Genomic DNA, 23355 nt, shown 5'->3' with positions numbered 1-23355 from the left:
CTTTCAAAGAGCATTAAGGCAGAGCAGAGAATTTCCCAGGCACTTCTTCATGGGAACCCAGCCTGAGAAGGTGAGAAGTATTGTTTGGTTTTGTTTAGCTATTGTCCCATCATTGTAACTCCTGTAATTAAATGCTGCATATTTTGCATTGCTGTAGCAGTTAACAAATGGCAGGAGCATCAAACCACCCTGCAGTGTGGGAGATGAGTCATCACTCGAGTGCATCAACCGGTGCTCAAGAGGGATACTCCTTTCCTGCACTCTCCCCTCCCAGTGACCTTCAGCCAGGACTCACAAGAGGCATTTAAAGCTCACCGGATCCCTCCCAAGACAGCCAGCAGTTTGCACAGACGTTGTTTTACCTTGAAACCCTTTTAGGAAAGCTCTGGACTCAAGACAACGTTGTAAGTGACCTGTGGAGGGCAAGAATCAATAAGAGCTCCTGAATGTTGGCTACATGGCATCTGTACCCTTCCACTCTAAGCTGAGGATCTAGTGCCCATTTGCTGCCAGTCCTGCCTCAGAGCAACTCGGCAGTGGGTGAGGTCTGTGCCTGAAGAATTTTCCCTTTGTGGTAGATACAACAACTTAATGAGAGATGGAATTGTTCCTCCAAAGGGCGGATCAGGGGGACAAGGTTGGCCTGGCAGCTGGCCCTGCTGGCAGCCCCTTCTGGTTTCTCAGCTGCCCTGGGATGCACAGGAGAAGCTACTAAGCCAGGCCCTCCATCCCTCCCCATGGCTGATGGCTGGTAGCTGTGCAGTGTGTGCTCCCCCCAACAGTGACTCTGCAATATGTGCTAGACAGGTCTAACTTGAGCCTACCTATTCCCTAAAGCAGACACAGAGGAAATCAAGGAACACAAAGGAAAACCAAAAACAAGACTTTTCTCCTTTGTGATTACAACAGACTGAGACAGGATTTCAATTAATTAGTCTCTCTTCCCTCTGGCTCTCAATTGCCAGTTACTGTGCACACAGCACCTTAACCTTGTCCTCAGTCATGAGCTTGGGCTGCTGGCCATCAGCTATCAGAGGCATATCGCTGCTGAAAGGAATGGGGTTTGGTCATCTCCTGTTGAAGTATTTTGGAGACATATGACATCTAAAAGATGGACTGCTTGGTGGCTGGTGCATGTCCTTTGTTTGGGAAGTTTTAGCAGGAAGAATAATGCTAACAATAACAGGATCAGACCCTGCTCTATATAAACAGAAATCCTCTCTCTATTTATGAATACTTCAGAATGCAGAAAGGAGAACTGTCTCAGAACACTCATTTTCATGCTTGAAAGAAAACAAGCTGCTCTGCCTTCCAACCCCCAGGCACACAGCAAGGACTCTCACCCTGGGCACAGGTCTGCATGGCTAATGGGAGATGGAAGATGGAGAGAGCATCACTGGGGCATGCGAGTGGGCAGAGGATGAGGCAGCATTTTCCAGACCTCAAGGCAGCGGTGGCTGCCCAGCAGCTCCCCCCTTGCTGTGAAGATATCAACAAAGCTGTCCTATTCATCTTCACGGACAGAAAATCCATTCAATTATCCAGTCTGCTTCAGAGGTTTGAGGCTGGAATAAATGAATCCGAGGCAACTTATGCTTATTAAAACAATTCCAGTTTTTGGTTTTTTTTTTATCCATTTTCTTTTTAAATATTCAGATTCTGAAATTATAATACAGACTTCGGAGCATTGCAGGGTAGCAGCGAGTCTGGGAAGATGCAGAAGAAAACCAAAGCTGCCAGGCATCACCAGTGTGGTTGCTATCCAAGTGAACTCAAGCCATCTCTCCAGCGTGATGTTTGGCACTTCTTACCTGCTGGTTCTGCCTCCTGTCAGGTTGTGGCCTCAAGGCTCAGGCTCGGAGCAGAGTAAAGAGGTGCCAAGAGGAAAAATGGGATTTTCCTCTTTTGTGGGTTCCCCAGAAGGCAGTGCTGATGTTGGACATCTTGGCCATGTGGAGGTGTAGATGAGATGATGGCCTCTCAGGGCAGGAATTGTGGGAGGGGGTTAAGGTAAACAGTTATGATTAGCAGGCAAGGCAAGAGCAGTCACAACAGCTATCACTAAGATCACGGGGTACATGACTGAGTCTGCAGTAAGTGTGAAAGACAGGACCAAAGGGTTTGAAAATGGGTCACAAATGGGGTATCTTCATCTTCTGCAGCACAAAACCAGTGTTCTGCAAGCTGTGATCCTACAGCAGTTCAGGTTTTACACCCGTTATTTGTTTTGTCTCACATTCATTTCAGTTCCTTCCCTACAATGGGGTGTCCTAAGTAAACAAACACAATGCTTAGGTCATATCCAGTTGCTTATAAAGAAAGTCCCATTTGCATGTGAAAAACAGCACATGAGATACGCACGCACCAACATGAGCTTGTGCTCTAGCAGGATACTTGCAATTAGGTAATAAAGGCAGCAGGAAGGAACAGAGGGAAGCTGCTTACTTTTCTCAGCCTTAAGTCCAGAGCCTGTGACATCATCTCCTAGGAGAAGTGACTGCAGTAGCAGGAGCAGGTTTTGTCCTTAGAAAGACAGGAATCTCTCTCTGCCTTGCTCCCGTCATGCCCTTGCCCAGCCCTGACAGCCGTGAGACATTAAGGGCATCTCCATACACTTATGGGTTCTTCCATTACGCACAGAGGAGGGGGCTCCAGATCTAACCTGCAACATGGAGAGCCAAACCCTCAATAACGAGGCCTTCCAAAATCCTAGAGAGATTTTATCCTGCTTTATTTTTCAGCAGACATTGGAACGACTCCAGAAAAGCTTTACATTTAATACCCTGCAGGACAGACTGAGCCTTTGGCTGTGCTTGACATCAATCACTCCAAGACATGCTCCAGCACTCCTGCACCAGAACCTGCACCTGCTTTGTCAGGAAGCATGATTCCACTCTAATTTTGTTCTTAAAGATGACAGAGTGCATCACACTGTTAGGCAGGGAGGAAAGGAACACTCTGCTTCATGACAGCAACCAAACAGAAAAGCAGCAGCTTTCTTCTGGGGATAGAATAAGATGCATAGAATTCTGTGGAGGCCACACAACAGTGAATGTCTGTAAAGTCTTATTTTTCCCCACTGTGCACTTACTGTAAAGATGTTAATGACCACAATTGGTTGTAGGTACCAAAATTGCTAAAGCCAGGGCATTGCAGATATTCAACTGGAAAGCAAACGTTTGCAGACAGCAGAGCAAGCGGCCCTGTGGTATTTACTGGCACCGTAATGAGAGTCTGTTGCACCGCTCAGTATTTTCTTTCCTTTCTTTTCTCTTCCTTTCCTTTAAAGCTAACATCCTTTTCCTGTGCCTGAGGGAGAAGGCAGCTGATAAAAGCCGAGTTCCTGTTCGCAGATAAGTTTAGAAGGCAGCCAATTTCAGAAGTTCCTTGAATAAGTTATATTCCTACCACCTTTTTTCCCCCCCCTCCTCTGTTAGAGGCATTCCACACAGGAACCGGGCTCACATTGTTTGATGGCCACGGACGTTTCCACAGTGGCTGGGAGGGTCGAAAGCGTTTTCCGCTCTTTGTTACAAATAGTTTTGGTTTTTTTTTTCTCCTTCCTTCTTCCAACTTTTCATTTAAAGAATATTGCCGGGGCGTTCCAGCCCTAATCCAAGCTGCACTTCGGAGAGGAGAACAAGAGACAGGTGTAACCGGGTGGGAAAAAAGCCCACAATGCTAGTGAAGGTTTTGCTCATCTGTAACACAATAGGGCTGGTTAAGCTGACCAGGCACATCGACCATCATGGCTACCACAATGTTCCGATGCACGGCTCAAAGGGACAGAGCCACGAGACCCCCACAGACACAGAGAGGGCTCTGCTGGAGGGAGAGGGCTCCTGGGAGGCAGCAGGGCACCGGGCAGATGTGCCAGACTACCTTGTGAGTATCACCTACCCACACCAGGGAGAAAGAGAGCAGCTGGAAGCTGCCGGCCCGCCGTCCCAAAATGGGTAAGTACCCATATATGTGTGTTTGTGCTCGTGATGGTGGTGGAGTCATGTATAACAAACATATCATGCTGATGAAAGAGCATTATGGATAAAAGTTTCTTTTTGAAACATGTTAGATTCTAGGGCTCAGTCTATATCCAAAAAGGAGAGGTTCAACGTACTAATGATAGGAACAGAAAATATAATTGCTTGTGGGGAGTGAAATCACAGACGTGGCTGACTCTTTGTCCTAGAGACAGCAGGATGGATGTGGTGCCTGGATGCACCTGCCATGACCAAGCCACAGGGCAGAGCCCTGCAGCTCCCCTGTAGCACGATAATACAGAATGTTACCTTCAAACACAGGACTAGATAAAATTTGTGTCTTGCCTTTTCTCTTCAAACACCAATGGGGGCTTTTACCAACTGTGGCAACCAGGACATACTCAGCTCAGACTTGGACCTTGGAGAAAGAGGAAGATGAGAAAAAGAAGAGGGGGATGTTAGCAAAACAGGAACAGTGAGGATTAAATAGGAAAGGAGTAATAAATAAGCATGAAGATATTACAAATTAAACCTTGCCCCCACCAAAAGAAGAACAAAAAAGGACTTTCAGGTGCTTCTCATGATCACCTCTAGCTGTGCCCCCATTCTCCAGGAAGATTTCCTAACGCTATGCTTTTATTGTGAGCTTTACAGGGCACGTAAGTAGGTCCCTGAATGTTTAAAATAGATGAAAACCAATCAGGACAGTGAATGAATCTTTTATAGCACTGATGGAAGGCTACTGCTCGGGATGGCTGGAACAGCAGCACAGCGAGTGCTGTTCACAGCTCACTGCTTCGGGATGCTCTGATTCTTCTCTTCAAATGTTCTTGGGGGAGGGAGAGAAGGGAGCTGCAAAGACACCTCATTCACGTCACAATTCCTTTCTAAGTCTCATTTATCCATAATATTAAGGCCTCCCTTCTGCATGTAGTACAGTGCAGGGCTTACAGCCCTGTTTCCCTTCATACTCCATCTCCCCACAAAACTGTATGCCATAGGACTGACCTCCAATCAGTTTTTAAGTCCCACAAGTATTGACTTGCAGTTTTTTGATGGACAATGTCCAGTAATGGCACCCACTTAATTCACCAGCTGCTGGTTAATGCATTTCAGACTCTAACAGAGCATGGAAAGCCAAACAGAACCATTACCACGGGCTCCCATGCTATGCTGCAAGGTGACAGGCATTTGATAGCTTGTTGAAATGCTAATAGCCATCTAAAAGCTAGAAATACTTCAAAAATCCAAAAGTGTAAAGAGGTACTTGTCAAGGTCAGCAAGGCACTGTAACACACTCTCCTAATTAGGACTTTTTCCTTTGCTGTGTGACTTTGTTCAGCACCAACTTGTGTAATGCCATTCGGTGCAAGCTGTTACTCATCCTAATTTCCTCCCAAGAAGAGAAACGCTTCCTCCTTTTAAGGAGGTGGTTGCATAATGAGTCAAACCACAACGCTCTTCCCTATTATAAAGCAATGTTGATGACTACATGCAGTCAAGATTTAGCCTGGCAGTAGCTCCAGGGTATACAGTCTTCTGCTGGAGCAATCACAATTAGAGAGCACAAGCCCAGCAAGGTGGCACGTCTCAGGAAAGAAACTCAATGCTTTCAGAGGTGTTGTACCCAAAACTGAGCTTGGAGAGCGCATACACAGATAGCACAGGTCTGCTTGTGCCTGTGCTCCAAATTCCTAGTGCTGCTGCAGATGCCTGAAGGTGTGAGCAAGGGAAGCAAGGGAAAAGGCATTGGGAGTCATGCCGAACTGAGACCCACACACAACACAAAAAGCTCCAGGGTGGTGGAAACCAACCACTGGTCTGCAGTAACTCCGTGACACCATTCCAGCAATAATTAGTGACTGTTTTTGCCCCCCAAACTCTTGCTGCTCTCCTTATGTGTTAGAAATAATGATTGTTACAAAACTTTCTTAGATCTTTTCAAAATAAACAAGTATCATTTTTTTTATTATGGTCATTTGAATAATTGGAGACCATAATGACTAATACTCCCCAGGCAATCAGAGTTCCCTGGGTTCTGTTTCAGCATGTAAGGTGAAATGACTCACTACGGCCCAGTCAAATGCTTGGATATGTTACTAATGAACTCCTCTCAGAACAACAAGGTGCTTCTAATCAGAGTTTTAAAATAAGGACATCAGTAAAAAGTCACTGGCAGTTTTTAATGAGAAATGTGTGTATAATAAAGAATGGTTTCAGCTGTTTGCTAAAGGAAGAGCTAGGTAACAGTTTGGTATCTCAGCTGTTGCTTGTATCTGAGCATGCCAGAGAAGCTGTGCTTGCTCCAAGTTGGCAAGTGTCTCTATGTGCTATTTGCAAAATCAAAAGCAGCTCATTTTCCACAGGAAACCACCTTTCTGTTTTCCTTCTTTTTCCCAGAAGCCACGTCTTGTGTGATTGATCAGTTTGACGTGGTGAAGCTTCCTTATGGCTGAGATAAATGGATCCATGGGTACACAGACTTACCCGCAGAAGTAATAAGGGAAAAGGAAGCACAAGTATACAGAGATCTGTAGTCTATTAGCATCTGTTTTAGCCATGGAAGCTGAAGAGTAAGAACAGTAAAAACAAGTTCTAGATTTCATAAATACTCAGCGTATAATGCCCATCAATCACATGCAGGCTCCAATCCAATCCCTGTGCCTGCAGCTCTGCAAACAGTTATGCTGATAACTCAGATTTAATGCACGTTATAATCATATTTCATTAAATAAATATATATATGTAAAATGAAGCATCTAAAGATGCAGTTCTGCCACATGGAAAGCTTGGGCAGCAAAGCCCAGATTTCCCTGTATCCTCAGTTGGCCTGACCTGCCAAGTAACACTGTAAACCAGATTCCCTTAAGTGTTCCAGCTTTAAAATAAGCTCATGAAAAAAGCTTTTTGACCTTACCCCTCAGTAACCACATGGACAGAGCTGGTCCCCAGAAGGATGGCTCAACACAGGGAAGGAGAAGCGGTGATGAGCAGACAAACCAAACCCGGCTTCCCTCACTATAACGATGTTATAGAACTTCTCTTTCCTACAGTGGAATTATCCTCAGACAGCTCCTGTCCTGGGTGTACTGTATCTCCATCATGGCAGGTATTGTGGTGCTCTGTTCTCATTAGCCCACAAACACGTGCTCAATCTCTCATCTATTGCAATTTTTCTTACTATTAAAACATTTGAAAAAGAAAAGGAACCTAATAAAATAAATACACATATATATCCTGAATTACAAACAGAAAAGGCAAAAATCTGCAGAGTAAGTAAATCCTTAATCACACTGACTTATGTCAAGGTCTGTATACACAGTTCTGTCAAGTCACCCCTTGATGAGAGTTAGGCTTCCTGATGTCAGCCAGCAGCGCTGTTATCTCACTGAAACACTCACCTCTTCCTTTAGCCTTGTGCTGAGACAGCCACAGAGCAGGTCTCTGTGACCAGCCAGGGTGCCCAAAGGGGGAACAACCATCCTTCAAAGTGCAAAGAAGCAGAGGAAACTAAAATGGCTCTTAGTCTAGGAAAAGTCAGAACAATGCCCAATCTTAACTGCTCATGTTCTTTTCTGCTTTTACAGGAAAACAAGCACTGATCTGATTAATCTCAGTTTCACACTGACTCATCTATTTCTTCCAAATTAGACAGGGACTTTCTTAGGATGTTTATGGGATACTGAAATTCCCCACCAAAGGGGAATAGAACACAGGCTTAAAAATAAAGGAACCTCTGGATTAAATGCAGCTTAATGTGATCTTCAGCCCCCGACATCCTGCACACTAGTGGAATGGCCAGTGCTCAACAATACCTTCAGTGGTGCCAAGTTCATTAACAGAAGGGGTGGTTTTCCTATCGAAATTTGGCACCTGACTCCTTTCAGGACCTTTGGCAATCTGTCTTCAACTCTCTTGTTGAGTTGAGCAGCTGGTGGAATGGCTCCACTTCCATGTGTTTGGTGAACAGTTCCTGAAGTAACAGCTTCTCTGAGCACAGTGCAGTAGTTATCTAGCCCTCCACATACAAAAGATTCTCTCATTTCCTTTGTTACATGGTTCATTAGTGCAAGCTGTAGCAATTTGTTCCTTCAGAAGATAGCAAGGGATCTCTTGTTTAAGCATAATGACAAAATCCCCAGCAACGGCTGCTGGGCGCATCCAAAGCCTTCCTACTGATGAGGGCCAATAACCCTCCAACAAGCCCTAAGCAGCCAGCCCTGAACAAACTGCAATCTTTCGCTGCGGCAAAAAGATGACTGGGACAAGCCTTGTTGTTCACTGAGCACACACAGTTTGGGAACCTTGTCTTGTTCTGCATCTTTGACTTGCTGGTGCCAGCACAGCTATGCTGGCAGGGAACACCAAGATGAAGTGAAAGCGCTATGCTAGCATTGGACTTTTATCTGCTACAATCAGAAGGTGAAATCCCAGTTTAAGCTGCCCTCAGAGTCGGCTGTAAAACTCACACCATGCTGAGGAAAACATCAGGAAGGAAATGGCTGTGGATGCTCTATGAAGAGAAGAAAACTCTTGCACAGATTTCTGTGCAGTAGCTGTACAACAGGTGGGATTGCCTCAAAAGCCATTGCAGCCAAGTCTGCTTTCTCTGTATCACTGCTTGCCGTGAGGCTCCAAGTTCGGGGTTTTACTCAGAAAGCCATCACAGCACTGCAGTCACAGGGCATCCTGCAGGACAGGCCGCAGCTGAATATGTACTAACATGCATTACAGCTGGAATAGACTCGGGACACTGGGAGACTTGTAGCACTGCAAGGAAATCAAAACGCTTGGCACTGCTGATCTTTCAGCTGAGCTTGTTGTGGTTAACTGCAAATCAATCCGTCTGCCTTCATCAAATCCCAGTGAGAACCAGTGATGCCCAAGGGATGAGGCACAAGGTTCCTGCCCAAGAGAGGAGCATTATCCATCATCAGGGAAGAGGGAAACGGGAGAAGTAGTTCTTGCTGCCTGGCGGATGCACACTGCTGCCTGCTCAGCACAGCAGAGAATTCACTGATGTGCTGACAGGTCACCAGCAATCACACACCAGCTGCTAATTAAAAACAAGGGCACACCTTGTTCCTTACGAGAGCCAGCAACTTTTTAAGTACTTAATCCCTTTGGCACTCCCCAGTGAATTAACTGATGAGTCTTTCTTTAAACTGACATGCACAGTCCCAGTTCAGGCTAATTTAAATGCAATACCTTACCTCTTTTTTAAACTGAGTGTTCTTTTATTGCCAGTGCTTTGCACTGTGGGAAAAACAGAACACAGATTGTTCTGCTGCTACAGACTGATTGTTTTCTGCTTCAGCTGGAGTAAGTCAGGAGCCTACAAAAGTTAGTGGGAAATAACTTCAAATTCAAAGAGACCAGTCATAGGAACATAGAATTATAGGGACTGGAAAGGATCTCTGGAGACCATTGAGTCCAATCCCCGTGCTAAAGCAAGTTTCCTACAGCAGCACTCTACACCCATCCATTAGATAAGTACAAGCATTGATAAGATCCCCCAAGCCTTCTCACTTCCATGCTGAACAGCCCCAGGTCTCTCGGCCTTTCCTTGTACAGGAGATGCTCCAGCCCCCCCCAGTCACCTTTGTGGCCTTCCACTGGACTCTCTGCAGAGGTTCCCTGTCTTCTTTCTTAAACTGGGTAGCCCAGAAGCAGACAGCCTTCTGTTGTCATCTAGCAGCACATCTCAGCAGCAGTAATTGCATATCTGGTGCCTTTAGCACTGCACAGAAAAGGAAGGAGTTATGGGCCTCATATGGGTAGCGGTCACGACCTGCTGGGCAGGAGTTCTCACAGTAATTATAGGAACTGCCTTCCTTGAGAATAGAAATGTGAGGAAACCAGTGTGAAGGACAGCTCTGCTGCATGAGCACAGACAAAGGAATAACAAAACTCATGGAAAAACAACATCCTGAAGCTTTTGTCCAGGCAAAAATTCCACTGACACAGCAACTGCCTAAAATGATGCATTACGGTGACAATCAGGAGGATGCCACCAACAAAACTTAAGTACCTGGCTGTGCTGGGGGGCATTATTCTCACCCACCATCATGCAGATCTTACCAGTTGTAGCTGTGCACGGAAATGAGCCAACCCTGTATTCACTGCAACAGTTATGGCCACTTTGCTTTACCTCCTGTCCAGCTGCTGTGATAACAGCATGTCTGACCAACCTGACATCACAGACAGCACTGCTCATGTTTTGCTGTGTTTCAGAACAAGCAGGAGTAGCATCCAACAGCAACAACAACCATCGCTGGCATCAAAACAAGCATCCCTAGCCCTGGTTTTGTAGGGCTGACTTGGCTGTTGTTCCAGCTTGCAGTTTTGCTTTGAGCTCCATCATTCCCCACTGTAGAAAAAGAAGCCCTCCTGCTCTCCTCACAAAGCAGCTTCTCCTTGGCCACAGAGGCTGGCGTCAAAAGGAAACCCTATTAAAGAGGATGAAAGCAGAGAGTGCACAGCTGGTGGTATACTCAGTGAGTGAAGCTACACAGTCACAAGGGGAAATAAAACACAGAAGCAGAACATAAAGCTTCTGTGCCCCAGAAACAGGCTGAATGCAGTTCTCTTTGTCAAAGGGCTGTTACTGAGGCTTTGTAGCCCTTTGGTGTCAGCGCAGAATTCCCACTCATCTCACTGAACTTCAGATCAAGCCTTCCTAAGTCTTCAAATTGTTCCACTTCACATTAAGGAATGACGTATTTCCCCCAAGGTTAATACAATTAAGGAGTATTTTTAGTAATAGATAGCAAAGTTTCCTTAAAGGAAGCATTTGACAAGATATATAAAAATACTGCAACAGAGGTTTCACCTTTGGGCACATGTATCTATATTGCAGCTCATTGCAGATAGGAAAAATGAGCCTTACATGCCTCCTCAACTAAATAATACATTTTGATAAATGTAAACCAAATGAAATCCACTAAAAATTATTAGGATTGAACCAAAGCGTATGATACCATATTGCTATTCAGCTTCATGGATCAACTTTTACATTGAGGCAGGGAAAACTAGCAAGTGAATATTAAAGAAAACCAAACAGAGAGAAATGTGACTACCACTAAAGGCAGCTTTTATACCAAGTGTGCCAAATTCCTTTTGTTTCATATTATACGTCCCACATAACGCATAGTTACCCAAGCATCAGGTTGGGGTCAATCTCTGAGACAACATAACACGCTTCTATGGGTGAGAACCTAGAAGTGAGTCCACCAGATACCCACAGTATGGCAGCAGGCTTAGAAAAGAAACTCCTTATTTTCTATTTAAAGTGTTTGTGCATTTCTAGGTGCTGTAGTAAAACACTTTTCTTGCTAACACACGTTTGTGCACGTATAGGTTTGGTTTAGATCTGTAAGGCTTATGTGACCCAAAAGACTCATCTGGGAGCCACGCACGGTGGGAAAAACGAATCAGCACAGATGATGATTCATGGGGTGTGGGTTGTTTTCATCAAGAAAGAACGAAACATGAAAGCAAAATAATCGTATTTAAAGTAGAGATTTCCACATGGAATGCAGACCCTTGCTGGGATCTGGCAGGGACGCCACTGGGCAGGTCTGAGGCCCCGCACCTTAAGAAGCTGAATACAGTGAGCGTGGGGAACTTACCCAGCTTGCCCAGGCTGTCTGCTTTCCCTCTCCAGTTTCCTTCCCTTCTCCTGGCTGCCCCATTGCTCTCTCCCAGCAGCCACGACCGCAGCTTCTGCTTTCGTGCCCAAGTTGGTTCCCCATTGTTCCTGCACTCAGATGAGAAAGGCAAGCTTTTTCCATAAATGCTGATTATCAGAGATTTAGTTCCCGTGTTCCCATTTAAAAATATACCGCCTAAAGTTCAGCTGTTCTTTATCAGGCACAACTCAACTCTCCCCCACACAATGCTCTGTTCCACAAACCTTAGGAGTACCTCCTGATCCTTCCAGATACCCCCATGGATAATCATGGCATTGTTCAAGACCCAATTCTGCTTTTGTTTTCAAAAACTAGTGTTCATTTCTTATGGGAAAGGAGTTTAATAATATGCACAGCGGCACAAAATACCTGTTTCTATTTCCCCTCCAGGCTTTAAGGAGATGCACAGTGTTTATTAACATCTCCCTGCAGGCTCCTTGACCCTCACTCTTCAAAAGGGCTGACAATAGCAGGACACAGGGAAATGGTTTTAAGTTGAAAGAGGGAAGATTTAGGTTGGATGTTAGGGGTAAGTTCTTCACTAGGAGAGTGGTTAGGCCCTGGAACAGGCTGCCCAGGGAGGTTGTGGATGCCCCGTCCTTGGAGGTGTTCAAGGCCAGGTTGGACGGGGCCCTGGGCAACCTGATCTAATAAAGGTGTATGTTTGGTGGCCCTGCCAGGCAGGGGGGTTGGGACTACACGATCCTTGAGGTCCCTTCCAACCCGGGTCATTCTGTGATTCTGTGACCCACCATAGTTCACAGAATCTTTTTCCCCACTTCACTCTGCACTGGTGCAGCCTCACCTCAACCACTGCGTGCAGGTTTGGGCACCACAATACAGGAAGGACATAAACCCCTTAGAGACCACCAGAGGAGGGCTACAAAACTGATGATCCGATGGGGCCAGGGGTTGGATGCAAAAATCAAGATGGTCCAGTGACTGATCTGAAATAGCAATAGTTTGGAAGACACCGATTATTGACAGTTTATGTAGGATTAATTTTCAGAAGCAGTCGATCCAGACCTGATGAGTCAGTTGTGAGGCATCTGAAATGGCAACAGGCCCATCCAGGCAGTTTGACATTTAAAGCAACGTTAACCTGCAGGTTACCACGGGTTGGAAATTTCTCCCACTGAATGAAAAGGCTGGAAATGGAACTAATGCGTCAAAGTTCAAACAATCAACCCTTCTGTTAGAAACTCTGATAAGCATCCCAAATGAAAACAAAGGAACAGGGAGTCAGGGGGGAAGCTAGCAAGCATTTTTCATTTTCTTTATCATCCAGCCTCAAAAGCAAAGCTCCCCTACATTTCACCTTTCTATGACACTGCTACAAGCAAAGACTTTAAAAGACCTACTTCAAATTGCTCTTTTTTCCCCCAATAGGAACTGGTGTTCTTACACACAGTCTCGCCTGGTGACGTACATTGAAGCCTGCATGAAGGAGAAGTACATTGTCAACTCCCAGCAGCCCTGCCCAAATGGAGCTCCAGGTTGCCAGAAGATCATGTAAGCCCCCAAATGAACCCACTGGAGACAAGGGGATATTCTCTAAGTAGCTAAATTAGATTTACAAAACTGCTGATTGGCACATTTTTAAAATACATTAAGCTCTGACTTAATTGAACACCAAAGTGAGGAAGTGACTGATTTCTGTACCTATAGTGATAAGGCACTTAAGTAAGCTGGGATAATTATGGCCTTAAAAAGCCATCACGTATAGGACTACAAGGGGATTAAGTGATTTTTCTAATCACTGTCTGCAGTAGTTATCCAGGACAACAACATACACTTAGTCAGTGGATTTGCCCCACATGATACCAGCTGACCATAACTTGGAAACTAACACCTGGACCCTGCTCCTCAGGTACAGGACAGCCGTGAAGCCCATCTATCAAGTGAAACAGAAGGTTTTGAAGTCTTTGCAATGGAAGTGCTGCCCTGGATTTATTGGGAACGATTGTGAACAACGTGGTAAGGAAAACCAGAGAGCACGCATGAGAACTAAGACTAAATGACATTCTCTGTGGCAAAAACCAGCTTACCTATTTGTTCCTCCGGTTTGGGAATTGATGCTTTATTTTCTTTGGCACGTTATGTCCCAAATGGCTGATGCCTTGAAACAGGAAGGAGGAGGAAGGAGGTGTAATTAGCCTTACAGAAGGGCTAACAGCAACAGCAGTTTCCTCTCATCTTCACACTTGGAGAGACGCATTCGTTTACTGGTGGAGTTGTCAGATGTACATTTGTCCATCTCACCCACCCAAACAGGCTCCTTAGACACAGCTCCTGTTTGTATCTCCATAGGTTTAAGGATTTTTTTTGTGCATATAGCACCTCTCCACAGTTCTCATCTCTAAGGTAATTTATCCAGCAGAAGCCTCTCTCCACATCTGTCACATTGCAAGTGAAACTGTGCAGTCTTACCCTATTGAACTGTATTAGCTTCTGCATCTCAAGTGTTTTCACAGATGTATCACTTCTCAATTGCAGATCCCAATGTCATCCCAGTGCCAGGAAATCAGACCGAAGGATGGCAAGAAGAAGAGTTCTCAAACCACAGTATGTTCTCGAACTTCACATAACTTACCATTCTCTCACATCTCAAGTCACAGCCCTGAGCAAAAGACAGATGTTTCTACTTTAACATGATAAACTATGGATAATGTCTTCAGTGAAAGCATAACTTGGGCAAGTTTTTACACAACCGCGCATCACTTGCTGGCATTTGTGAGGGGTTTTGCTATAAAATTATATGAATGTTCTTGAGAAAACAGCCAAAAGTTTCACAACAGTATGTTGGCTGATCATCACTTAAACCCTAGTGTGAGTGAGAATGCCAGCTGGTGTTAAACCTTCCATTAGTGTGGATGCTTAAGTCCTTGTTCTGCTTGATGGATTCATAGGAAAGCACTTCAGAAGGCTTACCAGAAAAAAAATCAATTCTAAATGCCATTTTAGAGCAGCTACCTGTAGCTTTGAGAATATTGTTATGAGATACCCCAGATTCTTATCTCAGCTGCTCTATCTTGCCAATCTAATATCCAAGAAGGACCTTTCCTCACTATATGGCAAATGATGTGGCTTGTAGTGCTATTAAATATCTGCCAGCAACTGGGCTTGGGATAGCATTACAGCCCTGAAAGAGAGTCTTCCTTACACTATGCTCTCAGCACTGAATGAATAAACAGTTGCTTTAGAAGACTCAAGTTTATAAAACATCAGCTTGACAAGTCTAATGTAATCCTGGAAGGGAAGAGGTCCCCGGGATGGCACAGTTAAGATACACCAGTTCCTGCAACTCAGTATAGGCTTTTAATTCTTCAGCTCAAATTAGCATGTGTTTATTTAGAGTAATGGAAGTTAAAGGGTCCCTCTGTGAGAGCCAGCGGTGACACTTAACCCTTACGCTCCTGAAGCTTTTGTTAAACACCTTCATTGCTCTTACATTCTGCCCTTTCATGCTCAGTTGTTAAGCTTAGCTATCCTTCCTGTCAACTGGCTTGAAAGCAATTATTATTTCAGAATGCTTTTACGGCATGGGGAGGTTTTCAGTGAAAAATATTTTACCATCACTGTGGTTAGCATGGCTGAAGGTCTTGTGTTAATATTTAAATCAAGTTTCCGTCACTGCTGAAAAGAAAAACCAGTTACAAGTAAACTGTAGTTAAGCTGTAAACCAACATATCTCTAAATGCCATTGCAAGATTTTCCAGAGCAAAAAGTACACTGGTGTTCTCAGAGCTCACAGGTCTTGTAGGAACACGTGCTGCTGCAACTCCATTGCATGACACTTGCTTTTTGAATCTTGTGATTAGTGTCAGCACCAGTGGATTCAAGAGAGCTGTTGGAAGTCATTCAAAATCAGGAGGCACTACTGGATGATCTTCAGAGTGATATTCATCAAGCAGTCAGCAACCTAGGTGATCTACAGAGGATATTTGACAACAACGGTACAAGCATGGTGTTAGAAGTGAACCAGAGCAGTGAAGGTGAGAGGTCTGATGTAGAATTATCACCCTGTCAGCAGGTCCTGTAGGACCATGCAAATCAGAAGGAGAACCTGAGAGTCACAATACACACTAATATCCCTCGGTCTGCAGTTTGCTTCCGAAGAGATGAAAATGGGGGCAATTCCAATACAAAGTAATGAATTAAATCCAAGCAGAAGCTGAAGTGTGAAATTAGGTGAAAGGCAGATTCCTTCATACTCTTCAGAAACTTTAGAATCTGCCTTAACCACAGAACAAAGACATTGCTTATACTAATCTGTTAGCTTACTATTCTGCTTCCATAACTTCTTTTCTATGAGGATGCAGAGTAATTCACACCAGTACAGATTCCACATAGATTTTTCAAGTTGAGTCTCTGCCTAGGATATGCAGAAGCTGAGATTGTGTTACTTTGTGACATGGAAGGGGCATCATAGAAAGCATCAGACAAACAATGGTATGAGAAAACTGCATAAGCAAGAGCACATCAGATGAGAACCGTTGTGAAAACAAGCAGTTACAACCATTAATAAAGCTGCTCCACAAGCATTTAAAAAGGCAGTATTTCCCTGACTTAAATCAATCAGTACATATCTAGGTGACAGTCTGCAAACAGAAACACAGCATGTTTTGCATTAACCTCGACTTCAATAAGGTTATTTTTGCTATTATAAAAAACATACTGTGTGCTCAGATTTTGGGGATTCAGATAGCAGTTGCTGAAGGAAAATACCTTCTCGAGTCACGCTGGTCAGACTAAGATACTTTCTTAAGCAAAGTTACTGTCATTATTAACTTTGTTTTTAACAGATTTTCAGGAAAGGCTTCTGCAGCAAGTTTTGTTTCCCCACATCGAGAGTTTTCTGAGGAAACACCTGAACCCGATGTGGGCAAGCTTCAACAGAAGCTTACAGAACCTCTCCAACATAGTAAGAAACCTATCCCACGATGTGGAAGCCAACAAGAAAAGCATAGAGAGATTCCAAGAGAGCACTGTGCCTAAAAAAGAATTCCAGGAGCTGGGAACTAAGTTTGAATCTAAAGTCCAGGAAAACGTGGTGAAAGTCGATCAAATAAGGAGAGAGATAGAGAATCAATTGCAAATGCAGCAGGCTAGTCTTCAGCATAACCTCACCATCATCAGGGCCGATACTGACACAAGGCTGAAGAAGCACCACAAGATACAGCAGTCCCATCACTTAGCTTTGAACAACAACATGACAAGTATGAAACGCGAGCAAAACAATCTTGAAAATAAATTTGAGGCTTTGAAAAACAATTTAACAGAACTCTCCTCACATCACGGTCCCAAGGATGAAAGCACACTGTTTGCCATCAGACAAATTAATGACATGCTGGCAGGGCACGCCAAACAGCTTAAAGAGCTCTACATGGAGTCAGATGTGGCCTTTCAGAACATTGCGGTGCTAGAGAAATGGTTTAAGGAGTTGAAAAAAAATATCTCAAAGAATAGGCCTGAAGATCTTTCAATAACTTTAACGGAGAAATCAGTTCTTATTGAAGAAAACAAAGCAGCAATGTCACAGATGAACGATACTCTCTCAGCCCTTCAGGAAAACTATTCAGAGCTGTTGAGATATATGGAGGAATGCAATTGCCAGAAGATACCTTCTGACCCCGATATACTCGAGGAAGATTTAAGGAACAACACTTACTCCCTCGAAGGCCAACAACCAAAGGATATGAAGCAGTTAGAATCTGTTTTCAAGGATCTCTTGAGGAATGAAATCGAAGAGCTCTCCTCAGCCTTTCCACTTATTCATCAGTCCCTTAACCTCCGCCAAGAAGAAAACAGACAGCTTCAGTTGCAAGTTGCATCTTTTTCAGAAGACGTGGGCCTCTTGAAGAAGAAAGATGAAGAAATTCACAGACACATCAAGTACCTCAACAGTTCTTTCGGCTCGCTTTTAGAAGATGCCATGCGGCACGAAGCTGCACTGGAGGCTTTGTTGGGAGAAGAGTTTATGGAAGTCCTGTTTGAGGAAGATCCTGCTACCCTAATAACATCAGTAGCTCAGCTGCAAGAATTCCTGAAAGAGATCTCAAATAAACTCCAAAACCAAAACACGACTTTAGAATCTCTCCTAAAGAGATTCCATCGCTTGGAGAGAGGACAGCAGAATAATCACAATGTTCATGCATCTTCAAAGCATCCCAAACAGGAAACTCAGACACTCTCTGTACTGGATGAAGGCAATCAGCTCAGCAGTGTAGAACATATGGAACCTAATTATGAGGCTTCCAAAGATGACTCCTCGCATAGCTCAGCGTATAATGACATATTGACTCTGAAGAATGACATCAAGTATCTGAGTCTGGCAATCAAGAGGCATGAATCCAGAAGTGATGTGAGTATCTGCTGCAATCACACAATTGCTAATGTAGTAGAGCCACTCAACACTTCTGTGGAAATTATCTCGGGAGATTTAGCAACAATGAAAGAGAAGCTGGAAAAACATCTGCTGGTTTTCAAAAAGCTATTTGGAAGAGATGAAGAATTACTTGCCTCAAATGTAAGTCTGGATATTGCAAAGATTCAGTCAATGCTTACCAGAAAAGTGAGAAGGCAAGAGAAAGGTCAAGACAAGCAAAGAGACAAGAAAAAGCCTGAGAAGCAAAGAGAAAATACACCGATAGTAAGTGGAAGAAATAGAGTGCAGACCGAACTGCTGGAAAAAGGTAGGTTCTTCTATCTTACTTGCTCATGTGCACGTCTAGCTTCTCTCTGGGCCCTGCTGCAAGTCACTTTCGTTCCCAAATTAGTTCAACTTCAGATATTTAGATCCCAAATTTTGTCTGTAGATGCTTATGTTTATGGAATAATAGTTTTCTCTTTCAAAGCTGATGGGGAACGCTGGGCCTTGTGGGTTTGCTGCTTCTTCCTCAGTTATTTGAGTCAGGAAAGGATATACTCAAAGCATCAAATCCTTGTCAGTCTGGACAGATACATTAAATTAACTGTGAGAACTTGTGCAAGTAGAACAGGGAAAACCGCCCATAGTACAGCCCTCTCTCAGGGCTAAGGTAGGTTTTTGGCTTAAACTGCACTGATTGATCAGCTTGCCAAAAGCACCATGTAATTACAAGTGCCACAGTTCTACCATTTGCTTTTATGATTCAGCCCTTGCTATGGACACCTAACACAGAACAAAAATCAGGCCCTTTAGGCAACTGAGCTGCAAAACCGTAGTTAAGAATGAATAAGCAAAGAACACATTTCAAATGGTTTTCAGGACAGCAAAAGAGTGCAGTTTTTTTCCTCCTGGTTGGTCTCACCCTCATGCCTTTCTAAGGATCCCGATCTAACCAGTTCACCTACCTACACAACAGAATGCAGATCTAGAGAGCTTACAATAACCTGAAAGGAAAACTCACCGAGCCTCGTGTTTTGCTGCGATATCTGCCTAGTCCCTACAATCAGTTGTTTCTCCAACTGCAATCTACATTTCTTTTCCGTCAGCTATTTCTGACCTTCGTTTTAAAAACAAAAACCTGCAGTTAAGCTGCTATTGACTTTGCTTCTTTCCCAAGAATGAGATGTCTTCAGTGCCAGCAAAACAGAAGCGTTTCCTAAAACATGTTTATCTTTCTACTAAGAGCTCTAACGTAAAAATATTACTCGGAGAAAAATAGAAAGGGAACATTCTTGAATAGAAAACAAAAGCCTATTCAAGTCGTAGGATCACAGGGAACGAACCTTTTATTTGGTTAAGGATTTTTTATTTGTGCTTGACTACTTCTCTAAAAAAGAGAACTGCAAGAGGACTTGGCAACCAATTTGAAAACACATGAAAAGGAAACAGACCACAACCTACAGACTACTGCACGTAGACACAAACTCCATACAAACCCCTCAGCCTTATAAGTTCAAATGAACGTAGCATTACTCGCTAATAATAAGAGCATTTGTTAGAAGCGATTGGTAAAGTTTACTCATCCATATCAATGGCCATGAGGCTGGAACAATAAGAATGCTCCCACCTTTTCACCTCATCCTTGTAGCTGAGGTAGTCAGGCTTTAAGGCGCTGCAGTGCAGTCTCCATCATGACTTAGGCTCCTGAGCAAATAACAAGCAATAGCTGGGAAGAGGAGCACTCATTGTTAACACTGTTTTTCTCTCTCTTTCAGACTCACCAGTAGCATTCCACGTAGGATTCTCAGACAGACAGGATAAAGAAAAGGCTCTGAGATTAAATGAAACATACCTCAATTATGGAAACAGCTATTTCCCTGAACACGGCTACTTTAAAGCACCGCACAAAGGCGTCTACCTGTTCATCATCTCTGTGGAGTTCAGCTCAGGACCAGCGCTAGGACAACTCTCTTTTAGCCGCGGGTACAAAAGAACTCTCTCAAGCGGTCAGAGGAAGACACCAAATGGAAACACCGTAACTTCTTTTGCTATGGCAGAAATGGAGAAGGGAGAGAAAGTGTGCTTTGAATTGCTGCAGGGCACTGTAGTGAAACGGAGCCCACCTGGGACAACAATGGGTGGATTCCTACTATTTAAAACTTGAACAGTGACACTGTGTTTTACTGATACTTTTTCCATAGATGCAATGGATCAATTCACTATTGCTTCATCTGTGATGTATTCAATCCTACTGCATGTGTTTAAACATAGCACTACTCTAGGTTTGTCTTCATGCTTCTTTTCTGGAAGTGTTTGGCTTTTGATTAGTTGCTAATGAGCAGCAATGGGATTTTAAAGTGATGACCTAATGGTTTGGATTCCAAACATATCAATACACATTCTCAAATCCTCAAACCTCATTAGAACAGATGCTTTGTGGGGCTTTCTTCACTTACAACTCATTTCTCTTTTCTCCTTTCTCATGAGACCCCATCCAGAGTGCTGCGTTCAGGAAGGAGGCCTATGGGAAATCCACAGAGGGACTCTTTATGAAGGGGGAAAGTGACAGAATAAGGTATAACAGCTTTAAACTAAAAGAAGGTAGATTCAGATTAAACAACAGGAAGAGATGCCCCATCGCTGGCAGGTCAGGCTGGATGGGGCTTTGGGCAATCTGGTCTAGTAGCTGGCAACCCCGTCCACAGTAGGGGGGTTGGAACTAGATGATCTTTAAACTTTCCAACTCAAACCTTTCTGGGAATCTATGAAAAAATAATCCTTCCTGTGACAGATATCCCCATCACCATCAAGGAAAAGCATTTAAGGCTATAGACATTAGCAGAGACATTTTTTGAAGTGGTTGCTCAAAACCTATAAGCCAGAACAACTTTATTTGTCCCCGTTCCCTGTGGACCAGGCAGACCTTCTTGAAAACATCTACAATTCACTCTAACTCAACATTTCAGTCTGTATGTAACACAAACACTAGGAAAAAAAGACAATAAATCAACCAAATCTAAGATTCACCCTGAACAGCCGTGTGTGAGCAAGGATCTTAGAAGCGGCCCAGCCTTCCTCCTTCTTGACCTGGTACATTTCAACTAAAGTGCAAAACTTAATAGTAACATAACAGTGTTAGAAAGCATTAGATATCCATTCCTTACGTCTAATTAGGAATACATCAATGCATCAACAATAACAAAAAATACTGTTGAAAATAGAGTTCATTTCTGAGGATATCCCTGAAGCATGTTGTGAATACAGTCCAGACGCAGCCCACCATTTAGGAGTATATAATCAAGTGAGCAAGCAAACTAAATTAATATCAAGCAAACAAACTCTGTGGGTCTACCGCCCTTCTTGAATATAAATTTATAATTAGGACAAAGCAAAAAGCAGGATTTCTGAACAGTGGAGTTCCCCAATGCTTTTGATGAAAGAGATGAAGTCCTAACATGCATTTTATACCCTTTAAGATAGCACTTTCTGATAGAAAGTAAAGGGTAAATCCAACATCTCCAGAAAGAGAAAATGCCATTTCTGGCCAAATGAGCAATTGATGTCCTCCTGCCTACTCCTGGCCAGCGGTCCCACTCACATGACACTAAGTGGACAAGTCTCCCCATCTGCTCAGCATGGAGTCACTTCTTGCACTGGGTGCCCTGGAGCTCAGTCACCTTCTGCCCCAGATTGCCAAAATAGCTGAGGAAGGAAGCGAAGAAAAATGAGAAGACGTGAAATGTCAAAAAGGAAGAAAAGCATCGACTTGGAAGATTGGGTTCTGTTAGTAAAATCCATCACATGGAGACAACCCAGATGTTTATTTTTTACCAGTGGTCCAAGTATGATTGCACTGGCAGCTTTCTGCAGTGCTGTCAGGAGAGAGTAAGGACCCGCTTGTTTTCAGCGCACACCAAGTCAGCAGGGACCAACCAAGTACTGAAGTTAAATACTTCAAGAGAATATATATATGTTTTCAAATTCACGTTTGCTCTTAAGGCTTTGACAGAAAACATCAATTGGCACAACAACTACACAGCTACTTAGAAATAGACAAGGTAGGCAGTAGCTCGGCAGGGAACAGAGAAAGGCCTGTATGTGTGATCTTTGATCCTAGCAGTTCTCCCAAGTGTGATATATTCAAGTTTGGCATTGCCATGCTTAACAGAGTTATTTTTGTTGAAGAATAAACCAGACAAGTTCAGAGACCGACTCTAGAGTGAACATAGCGTTAATACAAAGATATTCCCACATTTATACTCTTTAAGCATGTGCTTACGTTAACCACCTGCAGACACAAAAAAGGGACAACTGACTGGAAAACGCTCACTTTTACATTCTGAAGTAAAAACTTTAAGAAGGATAATGGATTCAAGCATTCAATGGGCAGAATAAGCCAGGAAATTTGGCTTCCTCCCTAACCAATGACGTTTTTCGTTTGCTGGTTTTCAAATACACACCTATTGGGAACCATCACCAACATGACTCTCATACTTAAAAATACTTCCCAGCTCCCCTTTGTATTTCCTCCAAACCCTGCAACTGCCAGAAAATTTTGCCTGTAGTTCCAATCTCCAAATCAAACCCCAAAGCTATAAGAATATTCAACCAAGAAACCCGTGCCCTGTATCTTTCAACATCTTAGCAAAACTGTTTTCTTACTGAAGCTTGACCTGCTTTATGAGCATACCTTATAATGCTTTGCAATTTGAAATTAAAGTTCCTTAATTTTCTTTTCCCATTTCTATGATGAGCTCCTTACTTCACTCACAATTCAAGTACTCTCTGAGCACCAACTTTCTGTTTTGCACATGAACACTGTGTTCTTCACTGTGTGTTATCTTTATAGAGTTGATTTCATCAGTGCCCAAATCCTGCAGTCAGATTCATCTAAACCCATTTCATAAAAAAACTTTATACGAAGGTGAAAAATAATTATACATCAGCGACATCATTTTGATATTTATTACTATCAGGCAGTGGAACTTACTTTCAGCTGTCAAAACCTCCACCATGTTTAAAAGTATTGCCCTATCTTTACCATATAGCACCATCCTGTGGCCGTTTCAAGGAGCAACATGAGGTCTCCCGATCCAAGAAAACACCTGAAGCACTGGTGCAAAATTCCAGCTACTCACAGTGCTTTCATTATGTCCTCCTGTAATGTGAGCATAAGAAATCCCACAGTCCGCATCCCAGCTATAAGTTCAGTCAGTGAATACGCTCTGTCAACTACAGCTACAACCATGACAGAAAACTTACTCTTTCCAGATACTAACAGTAAGAAGAGCAAATTTTTGGTTACTTTTACAGT

General features: G+C 43.5%; 1 protein-coding gene across 1 annotated transcript; it reads left to right on the top strand.

The window, feature by feature from the left end:
* Positions 1-3289: 3289 nt before the first annotated feature.
* MMRN2 (multimerin 2) lies at positions 3290-22782 on the top strand. Its single transcript, XM_015866016.2, has 7 exons — positions 3290-3956; positions 13061-13183; positions 13542-13648; positions 14168-14236; positions 15493-15666; positions 16477-18366; positions 19817-22782. The coding sequence occupies exons 1-7, from the start codon at positions 3679-3681 to the stop codon at positions 20203-20205; spliced, it is 3030 nt and encodes a 1009-aa protein (XP_015721502.1). The 5' UTR covers positions 3290-3678; the 3' UTR covers positions 20206-22782.
* The last annotated feature ends 573 nt before the right edge of the window (positions 22783-23355 follow it).

This window comes from Coturnix japonica, chromosome 6 (genome assembly GCF_001577835.2).
Source record: "Coturnix japonica isolate 7356 chromosome 6, Coturnix japonica 2.1, whole genome shotgun sequence".
Taxonomy (NCBI): domain Eukaryota; kingdom Metazoa; phylum Chordata; class Aves; order Galliformes; family Phasianidae; genus Coturnix; species Coturnix japonica.
Note: the sequence above shows the minus strand (reverse complement) of the source record. Positions and strands in the feature narration are given on the sequence as shown.

Excerpts from the sequence above, each read along its gene's own strand:
- MMRN2 (XM_015866016.2), top strand. The coding sequence starts at position 3,679 with ATGCTAGTGAAGGTTTTGCTCATCTGTAACACAATAGGGCTGGTTAAG. Across the intron at positions 13,184-13,541 it reads CCAGGTTGCCAGAAGATCAT|GTACAGGACAGCCGTGAAGC; the intron begins GTAAGCCCCCAA and ends CCTGCTCCTCAG. Across the intron at positions 14,237-15,492 it reads AGAAGAGTTCTCAAACCACA|TGTCAGCACCAGTGGATTCA; the intron begins GTATGTTCTCGA and ends TCTTGTGATTAG.